The 25,087-nt window shown below is 38.9% G+C and overlaps 1 protein-coding gene across 1 annotated transcript; it reads right to left on the bottom strand.

The window, feature by feature from the left end:
* Positions 1-527: 527 nt before the first annotated feature.
* Positions 528-25,087, bottom strand: prpf38a (pre-mRNA processing factor 38A). Its single transcript, XM_069938697.1, has 10 exons — positions 24,936-25,087; positions 19,804-19,963; positions 19,180-19,301; positions 17,608-17,693; positions 13,913-14,020; positions 11,163-11,275; positions 6,095-6,121; positions 5,907-6,004; positions 2,032-2,080; positions 528-1,948 (listed from the first exon to the last, which is right to left on the bottom strand). Exons 1-10 carry the CDS (start codon positions 25,063-25,065, stop codon positions 1,906-1,908), a joined length of 936 nt encoding a protein of 311 aa, XP_069794798.1. The 5' UTR covers positions 25,066-25,087; the 3' UTR covers positions 528-1,905.

The following is a 25,087-nucleotide window of genomic DNA, read 5'->3' as shown; positions in this document are numbered from 1 at the left end:
CAGTGTTTAACTTGTGAAGAAACAGCATACACTGCAAGGCCAAAGTGGTCCTGCAAAAAAAAAAAAAAATTCACAATACACTGTAGGTTGAAGCTCACCAATAAGAGCATCATAGGTGGAACTCTATTAAAGCCAAAAAAAAGTTACCTCAAAATTTGAAATGACTGAGTAACAATGCAATTTCCGCACCAATTTGCATGGCATTATCTGGCTGCAGTTTTGCCACAACCTCATTTTAAATTTGGAATTATTTACTGGCCTACAATATAAAATATGTGGGAAAGAAAGAACATTAATTTCTCGCTGACATTCAGTTTTTGTAAAACCTCTAATTTGTCAGTTTAGTAGTAGTAGTCCAGATTAGTTTGTCAACAATGGACTTACATTGTAATTGCAGAAGGGAATGGTGCAGCTTTTTTCTCTATAATCTGAATCTTTAACAAATTCTGAGTTTATGAAGAAACAATCTTGTACATCTTTCAAAACCCTGAAAACATTTCATGGTTAAATGAACTACATTTCTGATATTTACTGTAAAAAAAAGCTACTTTATTGATGTTGGTTGAATACAACATTGTCCAGGGCACCAAAACAGCTGCATAGCATCTTTTACATCTAACCATTCTTTAGTTCAGGATTACATTATGTGCTCAAGTCTCCAAGGGGTTGAATCAAGACAAACATGCTACCAAAGGTTAATATTTGGTTTAATTGAGATCACTCATTACTGTTTAAATTCTGGTCTAGCACGAACCTCAAATTAAACAGTCTCCTATTCTTCCCAGTAGCTTTATATTTAAACCCTTTTTACCAATTTTTGATGATTGACATTAAAGATAACATGTTATTTAATTTCCCTATACTTTAAATACATGAAGAGAAGTGGTCAGAAGCATTTTTCACAACTAAAGTCAGATATGGTTTATAATAATTGTTTATATACAAAACAGTTAACAACAGTCAACTCATAAAGGAGACCTCATGATATTAATGTAAAAGTAATTATGAAGGTATTCATTTCAACTATGTTGTTTACAGAATTTATATAAACAAAAATTATGGTGTAAGTCATCTCGGGAATTCTCTTGTCAGAGACAAAATTTTTAATGTATTTTTTTCAATAGTCTAGGTTTTTAACAGATTTTAAAACTTTTTTAAATGGATCCTGGCAGGAGGGAATCATGATACATCATACATCTTTACTTGACCAGCTGCGCTCTCAGATCTTACATTTTCACTATTAGGCAGAAAACAGTTTTTGCTTTAACTCCCGAACAGGAGGTTTAATATATAATTAACATTGATAATCCCATTACTTATACTTATAAGTATGTGCTTATCAAAGGTTTTAAGAATCACAGTGTTTCCAACATCCCCTTTTAAATTGTTCATTTGCATTTTGAGAATGAGGACAAACATTTTGTGAATAGCTTGTGTATACAAACGGTTATTTGCTTTAGTTATACAATTACAGCGATAACATTTTCCACAGTATTTTACTTCTTAAAATAGTATAAACTTTAACTGTTAACAATCACAGACTCGGAATTAGAATAAACCAGGTCTTAAGTGAATCTTTGCCTAACCATCGTCTGATTTAAGTCATTTTGCAAGCTTTAAAAAAAATGAATATCTCCTTTTTCAACACCCAAAACATTATTAAATTCCAGGAATAAAATTTAAGTCACTTTTTTAAAAAAAGTCATCAAGATTTTTGCTATTCACAAAAAAGTGAATATTCTGTCTGTTCCAAAAATTTTGAAAATATTTACCATAGCACTGCAATAAGTCAAATGGAATTTTTACAAATGAACACCAAAAACAAAAAAATGTTAACCTAGCAGTTTTTATCTACAAATGTGTCTTGTGATTCACTGGAAATGTTTCTTTGTGACTGTGGAACTTTCATTCATTTCCTCTGCGACTCTTCTTGTGACTCTTTTTTGATCTAAGAACATTGTAAATGTGATTAGAAGTAATGCGCAGATAAGTGCAAATTAATAATAAAAAATTGTTTGAAGCTGATGCTACCTTTCAGGTGATTTGGAATGACTTCTGTGTCTGTGGCTTCTGTGATGACCTGTTTGAAAAGGGTAAGTATCAGTGATGGAGGGTGTACATTAGATGACAAAGCTTAACCAGATAATTTCTTCCAAAAAGCTTTGCAGATTATGCAAAAATTATATACTGCAAAATCAAAGTAATGTTGGAGAACAGTTAAAAAATCAACCAAATTGATCAGAGTCAGAGCATTAAAATGGTTAAGGGAACAATTGAATTGGTTAAGCTTTTAAATCTATCAACAGTTTGATGATCGCCTGGAGCAGCCATTCTCATTAGGGCCACAGCACATTTAAGGCAGGGAACATGGACTGAAATCCTAAAATATTTTTTGGGTTTTTTTTTGTGTAGTCAATAGGAAAGAAGTACAGAAGAAACTGACAGAATGTGACTGCTTCACAGGGAAGAAAGGCCCATAAACTTTGAGCAGAGTCCTAAAGTGGCCATAGACAAAAAAAATTGAAAATGGCTGCCCAAGAGTATTACCAGCAATTTATCTGAAGATTTTACTAAAACCATCCAAATTCAAAATCTCACTTTTGCAAGGTAATGATTATATGAGCCTTTGTGTTACTAATCTCTAATATGACTACACACCCATATTCATTAGGAACTTTGATCTCAAATGCAAGGCTACCTCCTGCATGTTCTTCCATATCAAGCTCTCCCCTTAAAGATTATTTAAAATAGAATACTTAAAATTTGCCAAACACTTATTGATGTAATAACTTTTAATTTATTAATTGCTTCTCAATTTTGTTTATACTGTGCACAGATTGAAACTATTTGAATTTGTTTGGTATTTCAAATTTCCCTTCTTTCATTCGGTTTTTAAATTTGAAATTTATGTGTCTAATATATCCAGTACTGTGAGAAAGGTTCTTCTATGAGCAGGCTAACAGATTATTTCTAACATACAACTGTGTAAAAAGAGAGCACAAAGTGTTGGAATGCAATGAAAAGATCAATTAGCACCAAGCAAGGCAGCATTATGGGTTCATTCTGGAACTTGATGGCTGTGGTTAAGAAACTGCCTTGAAACCAGGCATTCTTTAACTCTCTTGTGCCTTCTCCCCAAAAGAACAAGAGGGAAGAGAATATGCCTGGGTGTGATGGGCATTGGATGTCCATGAACAGGAGGGAAGTTTGATCTGAGCTTTATTCACCATCTTTTGAAGCTTCATTGGGTTTTGAGCAGAGAACTTCCCAAACTATACTGTGATGCATCTAGCAAGAATACTTTCGCTAGGGCATCTGTAGGAGTTATTGAATGACAGGGGTAGGAAGGAGCATGCCAAGCCTCCTCAGTCTTCTGAGAAAGAAGATGTATTGTTATACCTTCTTGTCCTGTGCATCAACATGTCTGTCCCAGGTCATGTTTTTCCTGAGTATGAAGCTATCTACTCTCAACTTCAGTACCATTAATGCAGACGGGGGTGTGGACTCCAACCCCTCTTCTGATCATTGATCATCTCCTTTGTATTATTGACGTTGTGAGAGATTGTTATCTTGGCACCATACCACTAAACTTTTAATCTCAATGATATGTTTAACTATTCAATCATTCCTCCTCATTTCTATATTCATAAGTTTACTTCCTCTTAAAAAAAATCTATTTTAATACCTTTTCCATTTCATTCAATTTAAACTTTTCATCCAAACACAAACTCAAATTTTCTACAGGATAATAATGACCTGGGCACTTCAGGTGTAGTTTCAAACAATAGCTACAGCATTAAATGGAGGGCTATTGAGATGTGTAGAGCAACAAAGGGATTTAGGAGTTGTAGTAAATAGTACCCTCAAGGCTGATACTCAGGTAGATGGTGTGGTGAAGAAGGCATTTGGAATGTTGGCCTTCATAAATCGGAGTATTGAATTCAAGAGTAGGGAGGTTATGATGAAATTGTACAAGGCATTGGTGAGGCCAAATTTGGAGTACTGTGTACAGTTTTGGTCACCAAATTATAGGAAAGAAATAAACAAAATAGAGAGAGTGCAGAAAAGGTTCACGAGAATGTTGACAGGATTTCAAGGTTTGAGTTACAGGGAAAGGTTGTGCAGACTGGGGCTTTTTTCTCTGGAGCGTAGAAGATTGAGAGGGGACTTGATCGAGGTGTTTAAGATTTTAAAAGGGACAGACAGTAAACGTGGATAGGCTTTTTCAATTAAGAGTGGGGGAGATTCAAACTAGAGGGCAAACTAGAGGTTTAAGATTGAAGAGGGAAAATTATAAGGGGAACATGAGGGGAAATTTCTTTACGCAAAGGGTGGTAGGGATGTGGAATGAGCTTCCGACACACGTGGTCGAGGCGGGATCATTGGTTACATTTAAGGAAAGACTGGATTGTTACATGGATAGGAGAGGACTGGAGGGGTATGGACCGGGTGCTGGTCAGTGGGACTAGGAGGGTGGGGATTTGTTACGGCATGGACTAGTAGGGCCGAACTGGCCTGTTCTGTGCTGTAAGTGGTTATATGGTTATAAGAACCAGTCTAACAATGGTTACAAAATAGATGGCTCCTGCCTGCTCAATGGAAGAACAAATTCCCCCACCCTCTCTTGAATATGCTGATTTTTTACCCTGTCATATACTTAAAAAATAAATTGGCTATCACTACAGGATATCTCAAATTCTAATTAATCATTGCAGGACCTCCCCAAACAAAAAAGTTTTACAATCCAAAATGCCAAGCTAGCCCAATATCCTCACTTACTCCACACAACTCACAGAGGACCCCCCCCCACTCCCCCAACATTCTCTGGTTTCAAACTACAAATGGCCAGCCCTGAACCAAACTGGAAAGAATGGTTAACTGAAATTGTTAAGTTTAGTACCGTGGGCTACAATTTGCAGAAATGGTAAAGTAGATGCGTTTCTTCAAGTTTACATTGGGCTGACAAAAGACAAAGGAGGAAAAACCCAACACCCAACCCCAACCAACCAATTTTCCCCTGCAACCTTGTCTGCCTGTCCCGCATTGGACTTGTCAGCCACAAACGAGCCTGCAGCTGACGTGGACATTTACCCCCTCCATAAATCTTCGTCCGCGAAGCCAAACCAAAGAAAGAAGAAAGAACATTGGGCTTTATGATACAGAGAAGTGGGTCAACAACATTGAATCGGTGGAAGTGAGACACAGAATTAAAGTGACAAACAACTGGGAACTCAGGATTGCTCCTACAGATTTCACAGAGGCATTCTGGTCACCCAATCTAGATTGATTCCTTCAAATTAGGCAAAACCGTACTAGAGGCATTGAGTGCAATACACTGAACTAGAAGCATGGAAAGTGAATCACTACTTCACCCGAAAGACTGGATCCCTCAGTGATGGGAAGGGAAAGTTAAAAACAAGGTTTTAAAAAAAGGAGTGTGGGTGGAGATGGAGGAATCAAGGACCTGCAAAATAAACCATGCCGCTGGAATACTAAAAGGGAAGGGGTGCATGCAGGTAGTGGAACTCATAGAGGATGATTTGTTGAACATAGAAGATCATGGGGTGGATAATGGAGACAAGTGGAACCCTATCTTTGCTCTGGTTAGAAGATGAAGTTTTAAATTTTAAAGATGTGCCACAGTAACAGAAGAAACTAGAGCACCCAGAGGAAATTCAAGCGGCCAAGGGGAGAACATACAAACTCCTTATAAACAGTGTCAGATTTAAACCCAGGTCAGTGGGATTATAATAGTGTTGTGCTAACTGCTACTAACTATAGTTTTTGTCACAACAGTAATTTGAGAGAGCATATGAATTTTCATCCAATGAACAAGTTACAGAACAGATTTATTTTCAAGATTTAACCAGCAAGATATTGATTTGCAAACAATCAGAGAACTGTACCTGGAGATTTGGATCTTGATCGGTGACGACGGTCTCTGGATCGACTACGGTGACGCCTGGGACTTTTGCTGCGATGTCTTTCACGACGTGGTGACGGGCTTCAGTAAAACAAAGTAAAATAAAAAAATAAGTCTTTTTTAAAAATGTACCCAGCATATAAAAGCTGACAAAGAAATTAAAATACATACCTTCTTCTCTTGGGAGACCTACTTCGTCTGCAAATAGAAAAATTGAGAAGCTAATTATTTTTGAACATTCCCTTTAACATCAACCAAATTAAATAGACAAAGTACTATTCTGACATTATTTCAAACTGCTAATTACAACATTGTAAAAACCATTTTTCTTGGCTAATTTATTGTTATACAAGCGTACTTCACTTCTCCACAGAAATGCTAAATGCATTCGAAGGGAAAGAAATGTCCATAAATTACAAAAACAATTATGTGGTTGTGAGTCCAAAAAATCTATATAAAAATGAGAAAAAAACTTCAAATGCAATACTGCTGAAATAAGCTATTACTACTCATGGATCTCAATTACAGCTATACTTAAAATACATCACTGGTTGTATTGTTGAAAATACTGCATTAAACAAGAACATGATATTCAAATACCGTATATTTCAACATACAAGTCGAGTTGTGAAACCCAAATAAATCTCTCAAAACATGGGGGTCTGGCAAATAAGCCAGATATACTTTTGAGACCTTAAATTGAGCTCAAAATCCAATCTGTGCTGATCTGGCATACAAGTCGACCCTTGAAAAACCGATTCGGCACATAAGTCGACCCTTGAAAAACAAAAAAAAAACCCGACTGCAACAGATTTTCATTGAAATTTTTTATTGAAAACAACACAATTAGAACCCATCAAAATCACTCTCACGATCATCATCTGAAGCAAAGATGGCAGCAAGCACATCCATACTCTCACTGTTTAAACAGCCATCATATGGGTCCCAGTCTATACCTGATGAGGCAGTTTCAGCTTCGTTGTCAGGGTCCCACAATAAATCATCTTCCGTGCCATCAATTGCAAAAGAGATACTCCACCTCTTAAATGATTTTATCGCAAACTCTACTTTAACTTTGTCCCATGCCTTGAGCATGAAGTTACACATTAAATCAAGTGATGCAGCACACATTGCCCAGCTTTCTTTAAACGATTTTTCTGCACTCGACATCCATGTATTCCATTGCTCGCGTCTTTGAATGGCTTGTTCAAGCAGACATCGAGAAGTTGCAATATAGACGTCAAATCACCCAGGATTACCACCAAGTATTATGTAGTGCTAATCTACTTTTAGTGTTTTCAGTTAAATGCCAACAAAACATATCCCAGACCAGCAAACTCCCATTCTTTGTGTAAACCGCCTGGCCGCCTGTACAACACAGTTTTACACCATTTTCATTCATCCATCCTTTTTAATGAAAATGTACAAAAATACCCAGGGAATTTCATTTTCAGTTTCATTTTGCATTTTAAGATTACCAAGGGTCTTAACTTTGTCCCGTCGGCCATGCACGATAACACCATGGTAAACGTCCTTTCATGTCCTGTACTTCTGATTTGCAAAGTTAACACCACTGTTCTATTGCCTATCATGTTAAAATTATTGGGGTTTACGATATTTACCAATGCAAACTGGTGAAAACTTATAACTTTATGATCAAGATCTTTTGGTAGTTTCTGTGCGATTTTTGCTTTTTGAGTGTAATATCATATTTTTCCTGTTCATGAAACAATTGCACCGGCCTACAGTAGCCTCAAAATCATCACTGAGGACTGGGTATGACTTGGCCCACTGCACTGCAAATGTTCTTATTTTAATGTGAAGAAAAAAGGATTACAAAGATTTGCAGAAAGTTTGAGATAGTGGGAGAAATCTTGAGTCATGAATATTTTAATATGAGATTTCACATCCAAAGTACAGAGTACCTATGGATAGATGTTAAAATGGCCTGTTTCCACTCTGTAAATGGTTATATGGTTATTTCGGGTGACTATATAGTAATCTTGCCTCTCTTCACGTACCCATTATGCAAAGTGATTTTCCAACTCTGGCCAACGAGTGATTCCTTTTCTCGAAGAACATTGCTTTTTTGGTCTGTTTCTTAAAGTCTCTTCTTTCTTCCTCAAATCACTTAACAACTTCTCACACAAATTTTCTTGCAGCAGCTCAGTTGTTGGTTTTCTTGGCCTATTTCTATCACTTTCAACTTAAACCTCGCTTCATATTTTCGTTGTGTGCTTCATTGTGTCGATGGACCCTCCATAATAGCAATCACCTCCAGCCAACACCCAGCAGATTAATTCACACGATCTATGGGTGTCGACGTATACGCTAATCAAAGGCCCATCTCAGGCATCGTAAACTTTGGGGGTCAACTTATATGCCGGTCAATGGGGCACCTCAGGCAGCCAGAAAATTGGAGTTGACGTATACACGGAATATAACATAAAACCCTTAAAATGAGGTTGAAAAGGGGGGAAGAGGGTCGACTTATATGCCGAAACATATGGTAATTATTTCTCATTAGAATTCAAGAAAAACTTCAGAGCCCAAGAATTTTAATCAAAAATGCAAAAAAGTAAGAATATCTATTGCTTTATTTAAAAAATGGAACCAAAGATAATAAAATCTTAATGCACACTTTCAGGCCTCTCTCTTCCTTCCCCCCCCACCCAAAACAATGGTTCCCTGAATTTCCTGTGGCTCTTGCCACCATTTCTTCTGGAGCCTCATGGTCTTTCTCTCTCATCTTCCACAATTTTTTGCCTTGACAATCCTCCCATGCACTCTATTCTCCCCTCTCCCACACTCCAAATTCACACCTCACCATTCTCAACCACTCTCTTAAGGAGCTACGGTTAGTTGACAAAGCAGCTCAGCTCTCCACTGAGATTTCAATCACTGTTTTTTGCCAACATTAATATTGAGCATAATAGCAATGAAAGACTTTAACAGACACATTTCTTGAAGAATCAATTACATTTAACCAAATTTCACAGAAAGAACACAAGTAAACCAAGGGAAACCTGAAATACTCGATCCAATTATAATTCCAAATAATGAGCTGCTGGAAGAACCCAGTGAGTCAGGAAGCACTTCCATGGTAGAAATGCTCATCCAGCTTTTATCAAGGCCAACTATAACAAAGGGCAGTAGAAGCTGGGAGGGGCCATGGGGGTGATAGAGTATGGGACAGAAGGTGGTAGAATTACAGAGATACGGAGATGGAGAGACCACTGTGGGGGGCAGTAAGCAAGAAAAGTAAAAATGAGTACATTTAAAAGAGAAATGGAAAGAGTGGAACAAGATCTAATATTACCTAAAATTAGAAAAAAAAATCAATGTTTATTCTATTAGGCTCAAGGCTGCTCATGTGTTGTTACTCATGTTTACATTTGGCCTCACCTTGGCAATGGATGAGGATGGAGACAGACAAATCCATGTGGGAATAGTGAAGGGAAATGAAATGGGTGGGTAATGGTAGACCCATTGTTTTTGCCTGCTCCTGACCACCAAACTCATCTCCTCATACCTCATTACCATTCTGTCCCCCTTTGTCCAGTCCCTTCCCACCGACATCCAGACCACATCTGAAGAATTCTAATTCTCTGGCCTCCAACACATTGTCAGCAATGGATGTGCCAATAACAGAGAGCTGATTTGACTTGATCTACTCCAATTCTCCTTTGCTTGGCAGAACTTGTATTTACCTTTAACATTACCTCTTTCAAATCCACCCATTTCCAATGGATCCAGGGAATAGCCATGGGAACACAAATGGCCCCAACTGTGCCTGCATTATTAAATCAGCTATGTACAACAGTCCCTGTTCCAACTGTACGCAGTTACCACTTACCAACTCTTCCTCCGCTGCATCAATGACGACATTGGTGTCACTACCTCTTGAACCTGTGTAGAACTTGGCAATTTCATTAACTTTACTGCCAACTTCCACCATGGCTTTAAATTTAGCTGGACTGTTTCTGATACCTCTCTTCCCTTCCTGAACACCTCTCCACCTCAGGAATCTATTACAACCTGACTCTCACTGCTGCCTCGATTACACCTCTTCTCACACTATCTCATGTGCAGATGCAATCTCTTTCTCCCAATTCCTCTGTCTCCACTAAATCTGTTCCCAGGATGACATCCTCCACTCCAGGACATCTGAACTGTCATCTTTGTTAAATAGTGGATTCCCCCAACTGTCATTGATAAAGCCTGTACCTGTATTTCCTCCATTACTCATAATTCTGCCCTCACCCTACTTCCCCCAGGCAGAACAAGGACAGAGTCCCTCTGGTCCTCACATACCACCCCACCAGTCTCTGATCCCATCAGACATTATCCACCGACACTTCAACATCAGTGCAATCTCTCCATAGATTGATCTTACCCCTCCCCACCCTCCCTATCTGCTTTTTGCAGGGATCAGTTTCTCAAGAGCTCCCTGGTCCACACTTCCCTACCCACCCACCCTTCCAGCCCTTTAGGTATTTCCCACTGTAATTGGAGAAAATGTAAAACTTGTCCCTACATCTGCCCCCCTCACTACCATCCAGGGGCACAAATAGACCTTCCAAGTGAGGCCAAGCTTTACAAGCACATCATTCAATCTAATCCACTGCAATCGACGTAGCCGGGTGTGGCCTCCTCAAATTATTGAGACCAAACATAGATTGGATGAATGATCACCATACACTTGCATTCTGTCTGTGGGTCTAAGCTTGAACTCCCATAGCCAACCATTTAAATTCACTGGACCATTCCCACAAAGATATGTCTATACTTGGCCTCATCCATTGAGGAATAACACATTCCTCCTGGAAAGCCTTAAACCCAACAGCATTGAACATGAGGTTTTCTAGTTGTATGTATTTTTCCCCCCACCTCTATCTGGTTCGACCATTTCCATTATCAATGCTCATTCTTACTTTTCCAACTTTTCCCCTCCCAGTAGTCTCTCCATCTCTTCCACCTTCTGTCCAATACTCTATAACCTCTTAGCTTTTTCCACCCATTCATATCATTGGTATTTTTCCCTCCCACTTTAGTCTTGATAAAGGGTCCTGATCCTGAAAACTGACTGTCCATTTCTACCCACAGATTTTACCTGACCCCAAGTTCTCCCAGCAATTTCTGTTTCTCAACTCCCTCATACACACATGAAATGGTCGTAAATTTCTAGCTCTTTGCTTGATTCATCATTGGACAGTTAATCCACAAGCAGGTTTCTTACCGCCTTGGTGTTTTGCTTCGGCTTCTCCTATACCTTGGAGAGGGAGATCGACGAGGTCGATCGAGATCTCGGTAACCTCTTCGTGGAGGATCTGGTGTTGGCATTCTGTCACCCTGGAGATTGCAGCGTATAACACATATTCACCATTTTCAGAACACTTCATAACCACAAATTAAAAATGTATAGTTTGTTTGCACTAAATGCATACTTGAAGGTTAAAAATTTGATAAAATTAACTCCAATAACAGCATGCATTTTCTCCTTAATCAAGGGAATGATATCAAAGAAATAAATTTTTAATATGCCTAATATCGAGATTACAGTACTTTCATACAGAAATGCCAAGAACAATGTGTGGATAGAATCACGTAGCACAGGAAAAGACCTTTTCTACACCAACAACCAAGTGCTACTTACACTAATCCCGCACCAATCCTGTTTATTTTCACCACATTCCCATCAACTTCTCCCAGATTCTACTTCTTACCTGCACACTAGGAGCAATTTACTGGCTTGTGAAAAATCAGTAAAACAGAACAGAACATTTGATCAGGTTAATGGGGAAAAAGACAATGAGATAAACAAGTTATTTAAACTATGGAAAAACTCCCTTGAGCATGTGCTCTTCTATCTTGGAAAAATTACTGCTGGATGAATAAAATAATATTCAGATTATGTTTGTTTCAGCTTGTTAAATGTGATTTCCTTTTCATGTATTCCATCCTTTCTGGGAAGAGATTAACTAGCTTCTAACTTTTCTTACCATCTGTGTCACCAGCAAAAATTAAGGGTTTACTGCACCTCTTATTGTACCAATTTTTCAGTGAATTGAATTGCTATTTAGAAATCTAACTCCTAGGGAGGTCTGTATCAATTCAGAATAAATAATTGATGGAAGTGATCGCTCTACAGGCTGCTAAATGGGACAAAGCATAACGAATAGTAAACTTATAGGGAAGTTGCAAAAGCCATAAAGAAGTGGGGACCTCAACTGTCTAAATATAAAGCTAACAATAACATCAGGAGCAAAGAGAGGTCATAATTTCAGATGTGTGTCCAGAAGAACTTTTTAAGATTAGAGTTTTGGATCCCTCAGAGGTGGTGACATTGCTGGGAAATCAGCAAATGGAACGTGCATCAGTGGAGAAATAGGGAACTTTCAAGAAACAGTGAGTATTGCATAAGGTTTGCAAATTATACAGAATATCAACCACTTGAACATAAAAACAGGCCAATTTCAATGATGAGAGCAGATCTATTGCAATCAAATCTTGGAAGATAAAATTTTGATCAACGTACAGATATTTGTGTCCTACATGTGTTCTCATAAGGAAAATTAAAAGCAGAGCTCTATGAATTACTTTTTTTTTTAACGTTCATCTATAGAGCTCTGGCTTTTTTTTTTAAATGCATTTGCCAGATGCCAGAATAATACAAGTGAGAACCTGCTAATTACATAAAGTTCAAAAGTTATAAAGGAAGTGAGAGAGGCAAAGAAAGTCCAAGAAAAAAAAAGACTGACATCAAGTAATTAATAGAGTTTCGGCAAGTGAATAGGAAATGAATTGCAATAAAGGTAGGGCATCAGACATTATAGATAGAGGAAACTTACTCATTGAGGCAGTGGCGTGGGTGAAGTACTCTACATCTGCCTTTATCAATAGAGTTTCTACAAACTCAACAAGGGAAGATGTAAATTATATTCTGAATGAGCTCAAAATTGATGAGAGAAGGTACTGGAAAGTCTTGGTATATTAAAAGTGGATATATCACCTGGTCCAAATAGGATGCATCCTTGAGGGGAGCAAAGAAGAAAATTACAAACACCCTGGTCATAACCTCCTAAGCTAAATTAAAGGATGATGCCTGAGGAGTGAACAATTGCTGATATTACACCCTTTTTCAAAAAAATGTTGGGATAAACTAGGTAACAACAACCACTTTACCTTAGTGGTCAGGAAAGTTCCAGAAACAATAATTAAAGACAAATGTGGATTGATTAACAATTCATTACCCATGTTTTCTGATGAAACAATGATCCTAACTCAATATAGTTGTTTAGAGAATTAACAGGCAAGGAAAATGCTGGAAATGTTATTGATGGCATCTGCAAAGACTTCCAAAAGATGATTGATAAGGTGCCACACAATAGATTCCATCTTGACTGGATATCTTGGAACAAACAGGGCATCAGAAAAGATAGAAATGCTGCTGCATTACGATGGTTAACTGGGTTTAATTCTCATATCAGGGGCTATGTGTGTGGAGTTGGCTCACACTCCCTATAACTGTGCAAGTTTCCCCCAGGTGCTTCAATTTCCTTTCACATCCTAAAAGTATATTGGAAGGTTGACTGGCTAACAAGTGAGGGTGAGTAGCAGAAGAATTGCCTAACTAGTGTAGGTGGATTAATGAGACAGACCCAAAATGTTGACAATTTCTCTTTCCAAGATTTGCAGAATTTTTACAGCATTTTTATCTTTTAAAAAAATACACTGATGATAGCTCGCAAAGGGACATTCTAATTTCTTTTTTGAAACAGCAAATGGGCTTGCAATGCACTTACAGAGATAGTCATTGAATCAGATTTAATTGCAACATTTATAATGAAGTTGGTAAGCATCTGAAAGGGCAAGTAGGAAGCAGGTGCATAGGACTTACTGGTTTCTTACATGGTATTAGTATTATCTCAATAAGCAGAACAGCTTCCCCCTGTGCTGAAACTATTTGATGATCTGTCTATTACAAACCTTATCATCCTCATCCTCATCTTCACTTGTGTCCACATCATCCATATCTTCCTCCAGTGCACTGACTCGTGTATCCAGCATCTCTGCTTCTTCCAACACAAAACGTTTCTAAATGATTAAATGCACGCAATAATTAAAAACTATAAAAGTATATTGAAAGTTTTTTAGGCTGAACAATTCATAGCATATACAAGGGCTGGTTCATGGGAATAATTTCACTTATTGCATTATTTATATGGCTATATGAATGTTAGAGAGTCACTCACAGAAGAACCCTTCTCCCTATCCAAGGTATTATGTGACAAATTTAAATTTATCAAAGGGTTATTCTTCACAAGTAAATTGAAAAAATGGTGAAAAACTACAGCATGCTGTCGTGCAGAGGGACTTGGGAGTGCTTGTGCATGAATTGCAAAAAGTTAGATTGCAGGTGCAGCAGGTTATTAAGAAAGCAAATGGAATGTGGGCCTTCATCGCTAGAGGAATTGAATTCAAGAGTAGGAAGGTAATGTTGCAACTGTATAGGTACTGGTGAGACCGCACCTGGAGTACTGTGTCCAGTTCTGGTCTCCATATTTGAGGAAGGATATACTGGCTTTGGAGACGGTCCAGAGGAGGTTTACTAGGTTGATCCCTGGGATGAAGGAGTTGACTTATGATGAAAGATTAAATCATCTAGGATTGTATTCACTCGAGTTCAGAAGAATAAGAGGAGATCTTATAGAAACATATAGGATTATGAAGGGTATGGATAGGATAGATGTAGGAAGGTTTTTTGAGCTGGCCGGGGAAACTAAAACGAGAGGACACGGTCTCAAGATTCGGGGGAGTAGATTTAGGACAGAAATGAGAAAAAATAGTTTTTCCCAGAGAGTAGTGGATGTTTGGAATTCTCTATCCAGGGAAGTGGTTGAGGCTGCTTCATTAAACGTATTTAAAATTTGGTTAGATAAATTTTTACATGATAGAGGAATTAGGGGATAAGGGGAGAAAGCAGGTAGGTGGAGTTAGGACATAAATTAGATCAGCCATGATCTTATTGAATGGTGGAGCAGGCTCGAAGGGCCATTTTTGGCCTACTCCTGTTCCTACTTCCTATGTTCCTAAAATAGGCTGCATTAAGGATCATCTAATCCACATATCGTTATGCCATTACCCAAACATTAGATTTCTCTGCAAGGAGCAGGTAGGTGGAACTAGTGAAGTTTCACTTAAATCAGTGCAGACTAGAAGGGCCAATATGGCCTGTTTCCATATTGTAATTGTTATATGGTTATAAAAATGTCCCCTAGCCAATCTCAACCCCAAGTTTCTTGTTTGGTAGTTTTAGGAGGCATACAATTGAAAATGTAGTTTACTTTCCCCAGCACAATAAGTCATACCTTGTACAAGAGGCCATTTTTAATTTTGAATTGTTTCACTGTATAAAATTACAGCCAAAATTTATTTTGTTGCCTGTTTCAATGAAGTTTCTTTGACCCAATCAACTCCAATTACACCAATGAGGCAGAATAAGGAAATCTGGCTCATTCTGCGGTTCTGTGATCTCATTCTGATGCCGCCCTCAGAACATCATTCAAGAGGATGAACCCTCGCAAGGCGTCAGGCCCTGACGGTGTACCTGGCAGGGTACAGAAAATCAGCACCAACCAACTAGAAGGAGTGTTCACAGACATTTTCAACCTCTCATCGTGGCAGTCAGAGGTTCCCTCCAGCTTCAAAAGGGCATCAATCATCCCGGTTCCCAAGAAGAGTAGCATGGGCTGCCTCAAGGACGACCACCCAGTAGCACTAACTTCTACTGCAATTAAATTATGTTTTGAGTGGCTGGTCATGGCCACAATTAACATGTACCTAAGTAAAGATCTGGACCCACTGCAATTCCCCTATCGACACAATCACTCCATGGCAGATACAATAGCTCTGGCTCTCCATTCAGCTCTGAATCACCTCAAAAACAGCGATTCATACATAAGGCTGCTCTTCATAGACTACAGCTTGGCCTTCAATACCATTATTCCCTCAGTGCTGATCAAGAAGCTACAAACTCTAGGTCTCTGTATCCCACTTTGCAACTGGATTCTTGACTTTCTCATTGGAGGAATTGGAAACAACATCTCCTCCTTACTGATCATTAACACAGGCACACCCCAAGAATGCATGCTTAGCCTTCTGCTCTACTCTTTATACACCCATGACTGTGCAGCCAGGCATAATTCCAATGCTATCGATGTAGAGTTGCCATTAAGGGTGCACCAGATGTAGTCAATAAGTCCTCTGGATGTACAAGTGAAGTGTTGCTTCACGTGAAAGGCCTGTTTGGGGCCCCAGACCATGGTGAGGGAGGAGGTGTGGCCGCAAGTGTTGCACCTCCTGTGGCTACAGGGGAAGGTGCCAGGGGGGCAATGGGTGGGGAGGGATGAGTGCACGAGGAAATCGCGGAGGGAGCGGTCCCTGTGGAAGGCCAAGAGGGGAGGAGAGAGAAAAATGTGTCTGGTGGTGGGATCCTGTAGTAAGTGCTGGAAATTCCAGCAGATGATGTGTTAGATGCGGAGGTTGGTGGGTGGTCAGTGAGGATCAGGGAGATTCTATGTTTGTTGCATCTGGGGCCAGAGGGGACCAGGGCAGATAGGAGATGTGGGTGAGGGCTGAGTTGATAGTGGCGGAGGGGAAGCCACGTTTGTGAAAGAAGGCAGACCTTAGTAGAGAAGTTGCAGGTGGTGGTGTTCCCATGTGCACTGTCCTGGACTTTCTAGGAGGTAGAATTTTTGGCTTTGGGAAAATAAACGTTGAAGAAGCTTTGGTAAATAACACCAGTAAATTTTGCAGATAGTAAGCACGACTGTCATGCTGCATTGGAGAAAAAGGAAATGAACACTATAGATTCCCAAATGAGAGTCTGCTTTATCCTGGTTGGTATTGAGCTTCTCATAGCTATAATCACAAAATAACCATATATTAAAGGTTTACTTTGCTATATAACAAGATGAATAAATATATAGAATATCCCCCTCAGTGTACTAAACAAAAGTAAATCAAATGCATTTTGGCTCTAATTTGATACCTTGATGGGGATAGAACACTTGGTCAGAAATATGGCTCGACATGGAACAGGAGGCTGGGTTTGTAGAACAGTCTAATACATCTCAAAAGTACATCAATGAAGCAGAGTTTGTGAAGGGATTAAAAATCACAACAGTAGTAGTTAAATCTGCAAATTAGTAATTTTTTTAAAAGAAGTCAATTTTACTATAAATCAGAGATGGAATATTAATCCTAACAGAATTTTTCAAGACGGAGAAGTAGTTTTGGTTCTAAGAAGTGATGGGAAAAAATGCTTCACTGCCCTCTAATCTCCAGTTACAGGGACATCAAACAAAACTCAAGTTTCCTCTTTTGTTTGAAAGTGCTAACTCTTAGATCCCATGTGTGGTAATGTTTTGTCCTACTCGCATCCCCACTCCCCACTGAAAGCATTGGGAGAGAATGTTGACAAGCTATTTAATCATAGATGGTTGCAGAGGTCATCACCTAACCATCTCTCATCTCACCTGACATTTGTAATCCATAACTTTTCAGAAAAGTTGAGAGGCTGGGCAAAAGAGAATGTTGGACACTCAGGATGTAGAAGAATTAATCTTTTCATGTCTTTATGTTAAGTATGGTTTAATGTGACAAAATAAAATAATTTATACCTGAAGTCTGGGCAAAATTATATCACAAACTCGCTCTTCATGGAGTAATTCATCCATAAATTCATCAACATGAATTAGTTCAAACTCTTGAAGAAAAACATAATAGTATCAGTTTAAATAATGCAGAAGTAATGCATACAAGAATAAAACACATTGTACAGCACATTGCCCTGACATAAAGATAAACACACTAATTAGTCCTACTTTGTTTTGAAAACTCACCAACTGATTTGAAAAATTACAGTAATTAAAAAAGCATCTGTACAGTTTCAGTAACCAAAAATAAGGAAAATTTTAATTATAAGAAAATAACAGATAAGCAAAGTTTTATTTTTGTCTGAGATCTCTATGAGGGCCCTAGATAACAAATAACAACAAACAACCAATTTCCCTTAGTAGATTGGTCAAAAAGTAGGGACACAAAATGAAATTAATAGAAAAATTAGGAAGATGAGGATTTTTTTCAAATAGAGGGGGTAGAAGTCAGGAACTCACTACCTCAAGAGCAGTAGAGGCAAAAGCCCTTACAGTATTTAAAATGTGTACTTGTCAGTCACACCACATGGCATCTTCTGTCATAAATTTTCTGTTTTGAGATTTAGATTCTAACATGTTCAAGGCAATTTCATAACTACTACTACAAAATAAATGGCAGTGCTGCTGCGGACCTGGGGAGAGAAGGGAGCGGAGAGAGAGCACTCCCCCATAGGGTCTCACCGCTCAGTCCTAGAGAACGAGAAGCAGAAGAGATGATCACGGTGACCACGGACCAGCGAGAGGTTCTGCAGCTGAAGGGCATACACAGCCTGTGCTGTTAGATTCATGGGTGAGGAACGACACAGGCTGCAGGCTGTTGAGAGACTGGCTCATGAGAACCAGGTATCAGAGGCGAGACTAGAGAGGCTGCTGAGGGCAAGGGCTCGTGAAGGCCATGGGCGCGGAGGGCTTCCTCATCGTGTCAGAGGTTTGGATCTGGGCTCAGGCTGCTGATGGTTTGAACAGTGGCTGTAGAGGCTATGGAAGCGCTGGAGGCGAATCCATGGATGCTTGGTGACGGGGTGGGGGGGGGGGGGGGTGGTAGGAACTCTCTTTTACTGCTCTTTGACTGAAAGGGTCACTGGGGCAACTAATGGTGAATCTTTGACTGCCTGTGGCAGACTAAAGGCAATTTTGTGTAATATTAAATTTCTGTTTTATTTCATGATAATAAATAGTATCTGATTTGATTGGAATAACTACTAATTTTCAACACCCTATTGCTTGTAAAGCATTAAGCATGCAAATAATCTTACTGCAGGATCAAACATAATTAAAAATATCTGGAATTGTTTGTGCATTAAGGTTCATGTAGATGATTGCAATAATTTACCTTGAATACATGGAAAATCATGACATAACAGAAAATACTTGTAAATAGAGAGTTAAAAATTGACACAGCATTAAGATACCGTGATAGTGAATTATGTTTGCATCTTAGTGATCAACGAACAATGGTCTAATATAGATTTTTTCCCCAAAGTACAATTATTGAGAACATCATTACTTTTACTTAGATTACTAGATTTATTTTACCTCCATCCCTTTTTTGTCTCTTCACTTTCCGATAATCATTATAAAGTGGCTCCAGATATTTATAACAATCGATAGCAGAGCCTGTTAGCCGCATGTACAGTGCCCCCAGCAGTCTAACATACCTAGAATGAAAACCAATTAATGTATTTTGTATATTAAAAAACATGTGGCTTTATTAACAAACCTCGGAAACAATGCACAACAGAACTTGAGAAAACATTATACATAAGGCTCTAACTCACGAAGTTGACAGTTATGCTTTACTGTGGGATAACTGAAAAATAAGTATTTCACTTTTCCCCCCACAGTTTTTCTTTCTATTTTTGAGGCAATGTGCCATGTGACCAAAAAAAAAGCATTAAAGTTTTCAATCTTCTCTTATATTGAGAACAAATCCACAAGCAGAGCTTTCCCACTCAAACTCGTGTTCTTCATACAAAACCTTCAAGAAATAATCAACTCAGAATGACACTACAGCTGAGCACAATTTTCTTAACCCCTATATCTCTATAAGTACATTTTGCAGCAGGTTAATTATGTTAATAGCATATCACCATTATGCGAGCTGAATTACAATTGTACAAGTGTTTAAAAACATTACAATTAAATGAAAATCATACTTACTTAAAATCTTCATTCTTTATAAATTCAACAATTATGTCCTTTTCAGGCTGAATTTGGAGCATCTTGAGAGTCAGGCAAAGGAATGGGGAAGGCTTAATATTCCCACCATAAACACCACCAATATATTTCAGTTCCATTGCTTTATCCACAACCAATTCCGCTAAGTAAAAAGAAATTTGTTACTATGTCTCCACAGCACTGAGCAAACTTCTGTGAAATTCAATTCTGTCAATATCAATTATTTATAAACATTTTACACTGAACTTGACAGGATTCCAGCAAGAGAAGCAGTCGACCTAACACAGTAACCACACAAGCAAGTTACTGCCAAAACAGGAAATCTGAAATAAAAAAACATCAAAAATATGCAGATTATCAATGTCAATCAGGCTTTCTGACATATCTGCCTTTCCATTCCCATTTCCATTTTTCTTATCAGATATCTTCCTCTTAGGAGAGAATGCCTTTCAGTAGCCCTGTCTGGCAAAGAGTTAGCAAAAATTAAAGCATCATGATCATTCTCAAAAAACTGTGATTGAAAGTCGCCATAAAAAAATCTTCAGAACTGCAGGATACCAAAAAGAAAACTTGTATCCCTTCCTCCACAGCACTTCTTTAGCAGAAGTAAATTCTTTACGCCTCTTAATAATTTCCTGGCTTAAATCTGGGTAAAAGAATACTTTATTACCCTGAACCATCAACGGAGATTGATATCTATGCGCATTTTGAACCACAACCCGGAAAATAGTCTTCCTATTTTGATACCGCAAACAGCGTATCAACAGTGCTCTTGGAGGATGACCTGGGCATGGTTTACTCCTCAAAGCTCTATGTGCCCTGTCTAATTCCAAACCTTCCTGAAAAAATTCAGATCCTAATGCTTCAGGAATCCACTTTTTAAAAAATCTTAATGGGTCTGAACCCTCAATTCCCTCTGGAATTCCCACTATTTTAACATTATTCCGATGACTTTGATTTTCCAAAGAGTCTATTTTCTTCAATGTCCTTCTTCTGAATTTCCCATCCGACAAAGGAATCTTCCACTTTTTCTATTTTTTCTATATTACATTCCACTTGTTTTCTGCAATCTTGAAAGGCACCTTTCATTTTCTTAAAATTATCTTGCTCTGTATCCACCATATTCAAACATCTGTTAACATCACCTTTAACAACAGAAATGTCTCTCTTAACAGTAGTAACCTCCTCACTGATATTATTCATTTTCTCAGTGATCTTCATAAATCCCTGGTCAATCGGAGTAGACATTTGTGTTGACATATTGCCCATCTGATGAGCTATAGATTCCAAAATTGTAAACACAGCATCAAAAGTAGATTTACTTGTCTCTCCTTGAGGCCTACCTTCACTCAATTCACCAGTAATCAATGTTTCCTCTTCCAGCTTTTCAATTTGTACAGGAACTTTTCCTTCCTGTTCCTTCAGTCCCATCAATGGTTTCCTGACTTTGCTCCGTGTCTTCATGTCGACCAACTCCGAGCCGACATGTTCGGCCTTTTGCCGGCCAGCGTCACCAACGGCCCAGACTCTTTCCAGTAAATCTCGGACCCGCGACGCACCACGCATGCCTCGACTGGTCAACCACCCTGGCAACAACGCACTCCAGGCCGCTTGAGTATTACCCTGGTGCAATCTTGTGATGGTGCCGGGCTTCTGTTTTTATCTTCATATCTTGCCCGGCAGGAGGTGCAGGACTGGCAGCTCAATGTTCCAGGCTTCCGTTGCTTTAGACATGTTAGAATGGTGGGGGGGGGGGGGTGTGGGGGGGATGAAAGGGTGAGGAGTGGCATTACTCATCAGGGAAAATATCACACCTGTGCTCAGACAGGACAGACCAGAGGGCTTGTCTACTGAGGCTATATGGGTGGAGCTGAGGAATGGGAGAGGTATGACTACACTCATTGACTGCTCAATAGTCAATGCGACTCAGAGGAGCAAATTTGTAGAGAGATAACAGACATTTTGTAAAAGGGCTGGATGGCTTGGAGTTTGTCAAATGTGTTCAGGAAAGTTTACTCAATCAATATCTAGAGGTACCAATGAGAGACAGTGCAATATTAGGGAATAAGACATAGGTGTATGTAGGGGAGCATTTTGAGTCCAGTGACCATAATGCCATTAGTTTCAAGTTAATTATGGAGAAGCATAGGTCTAGGTCTCGAGTTGAGATTCTAAATTGGAGAAAGACTAATGTTCAGGAAAGGAGAAAAGATCTAGAATGCTTGGATTGGGATAAATTGTTTTTGGACAAGGATGTGCGAGGTAAGTGGAGGACTTTCAAAGGTGAAATTTTGAGAGTACAGAGTTTGTGTGTTCCAGTCAGGATTAAAGGCAAAGTTAGCAGGCATATGGAACCTTGGTTTTTGAGGAATATTGGGAATCTGGTTCAGAAGAAGAGAGGTGTAAAGCAGGTATAGGCAACATGAAGCTAATGAGGTACTTGAGGCGTATAAAAAGTGCGAGAAAAACCTCAAGAAAGAAATCAAGAAGGCGAAAAGAAGACATGAGGTTGCTTTGAAAGACAGTGTGAAGGAAAATCCTAAGGGTTTCTACAGGTATATTAAGGGACAAAATTGATCCCCTTTAAAATCCTATATACAGAGTCAAAAGAGATGGGGAGATCTTAAATAGCTATTTTTCATCAGTCTTCACTCAGGACACTGGCAGAGTCAAGAAAGTAAGGAAAACAAGCAGTGAAAACAATTTCCCAAAAGTGGCGTCAGAGGTAAATAGGGTTCTAAGGAAAGCTTTTGGCATATTGGCCTTCATAAATCAAAGTATTCAGTATAGGAGTTGGGATATTATGGTAAAATTTTACAAGACATTGGTGAGGCCATTTGGAGTATTGTGTGCAGTTTTGGGCACCTAACTACTGGAAAGATATCAATAAGATAGAAAGAGTGCAGTATTAGAATGTTGCCCAGACTCAGGAAATAAGTTACAGGGAAAGGTTAAACAGGTTAGGACTTTATTCCCTCGAGGGTAGAAGAATGAGGGGAAATTTGACAGAGGGGATAGACAGAGTAAATGTAGATAGGCTTTTTCCATTGAGGGTAGATGAGATACAAACCAGAGAACATAGGTTAAGGGTGAAAGGTTTAGAGGGAACATGAGGGGGAACTTCAGCAGAGAGTGGTTTTAAAATTTAAAATTTTAAAATTTAAGAAGAATTTAGACGGGTATATGATGGGAGAGGTATGGAGGACTGGGTGAAGGTCAGAGGGACAGAAAGGTCGAAAGGGCCCGTTTCTGTGCTGTAATGTTCTATGATTCTAATTGGTACAAGGATCGAATATAACAAAGAGCCATTTGGAATGAAGGATATCAGAAAGATTGAAATGGATGAAACCACATTAGGATCAAGTGCTGGGAGCTACAAGGTTAAGAAGCAATGGAGTGTTGGATGAATGAGATTCAATGCAAGTACAAGGGCACCAGAGCTTTGCATCATCTCAGGTCGAAATAAAAAAGACCAGCCACGACAGCACTGTTTATCAACTCATTCCAAAAGTATGCTGATTTCAGATGTGGATGAGTGAAGGCCAGAATATGTGAATATTATGAAGCAGGAGGCAAATAGTCTTATAGAATTTACTTCAGCAGAAAGTACAATGCCAGGGCAGCAAACAATGTGATTCTGTTTCAGACAAATGACAGAGAGCAAGATGGCATCAGTGATTAGGGAATGGAATACATGAAAAGAAGCAAAAACGACAGTTTTGGTCTTTCTAATCTTTAGTCAGAGGGAACCCATGCTAACTGGATGCTTGTAAAGCAATCTACCAAATTAGAGACAGATTAGAGGTCAAGCAAGGTAGTGAGGTAGAAATGGTTGTCAACATACATGACTGCATGTTCAGGAGGGGTCAAAGGAAGGAAGTCACAAAGAGAGGCAAAAATTCAGTAAAAGGACTTGTAGAAACAAAAGCAGGCAGCTGAAGTAATATAGGTGGGCAAAAAGTAAATATACCAATATAAGCAATCGTGGTTAACAATCCTAACAATGGAAGGGTAAATAACAGAAGAGCAGATATTGGAGGAAAAAAAGTAAGCAGGCCTTTGATAAAGCAAAAAGCAAAAAATTAAGACATAAAATGTGTGTTTGAGGATTTCATTATCAGTTTAAAAAGAGGAAGAACATGTCAAATTATCCATGGTGTTAGCTCAGCTATTTGGTTAGAAATGATCAAGTACATGATTCACATACAAAATATCTCCAGATTTTTGGCCAGAGACCATTTCCATTCATGTAACTGTCCAAATGTTTTTTGAACATTTTAATTGTTCCTGCCTTTTCCTCTGGCAGCTTGTTCTGTGCACTCACCACCATCACTATGAAAAACATGCCCCTCAGATCCCCTTAAAAGCTTTACCCTCTCATCTTAAAATTATGCCCATTAGTTTTAGTCATTCTATCCTGGGGGAAAAACTTATGATCATCCACGTTAAATTTCCAGGTCCTTCTGCATCCTTCCTCACTACAGGAAAACAATCTAGTCTACCAGTCTGTCCTCATAATTCAAGCCATCCAGTCCCAACACCCTTGTGCACCCTCTCTGGTTTACTCAACCCTTCTTGCAACATGCCGATCAGAATTATCCTCATTACATCGTCATGTGTGCAACTGCAAGATGACGTTCCAACTCTGCCATGCCAATGAAGACAAACATGCCATTTAACATCTTCACTGCCCTATCGACCTATCACCACTTTCAATGAACTATGTATCTGTACCCTTCAATTCCTCTGTTCTACAACACTCTCAGGGCGCTGCCATTCACGGTGTATGTTCTGCCCTGATTTATCTTTCCCCAAAACCCTTTGTCTCAGTAAAAATCCTTTGCAATTCCTTGGACCACTCTCCCATTTGATCTATATCCTGTTGTAACCTTGGACAACCTTCTTCATTATCTAACGCTCGTCTAAGTTTTATATACCCATAAACTGAATCAAACAGAAGGTAAAAAAAAAATCTGCAAGATTTTTTTAAAGTTTCCAATGTACACAAACGACGAATTTTGCCCCTCAGTAAATGCGAAGAGATAGCGGCCCAACCACACATCTGCTACAATCATTACTCGGCTCTTATTGTTTGACCTTTCACTATTCTGTACCTGTAAGCCCAAAACATTCTTCCTTCCAGTACTTAGACTCATAGATGCGAGTGCGAATGATTTTCTCGATCAGATACTGTGGATTAGTCCCATGGATGCTGTGCGCATCCTTCACCGTCCGGTTCGCCATTGCAATCCCAGAAACCTCCGCG

Source organism: Narcine bancroftii, chromosome 5 (assembly GCF_036971445.1).
Source record: "Narcine bancroftii isolate sNarBan1 chromosome 5, sNarBan1.hap1, whole genome shotgun sequence".
Taxonomy (NCBI): domain Eukaryota; kingdom Metazoa; phylum Chordata; class Chondrichthyes; order Torpediniformes; family Narcinidae; genus Narcine; species Narcine bancroftii.
This window is presented reverse-complemented; position numbering and strand designations above follow the sequence as displayed.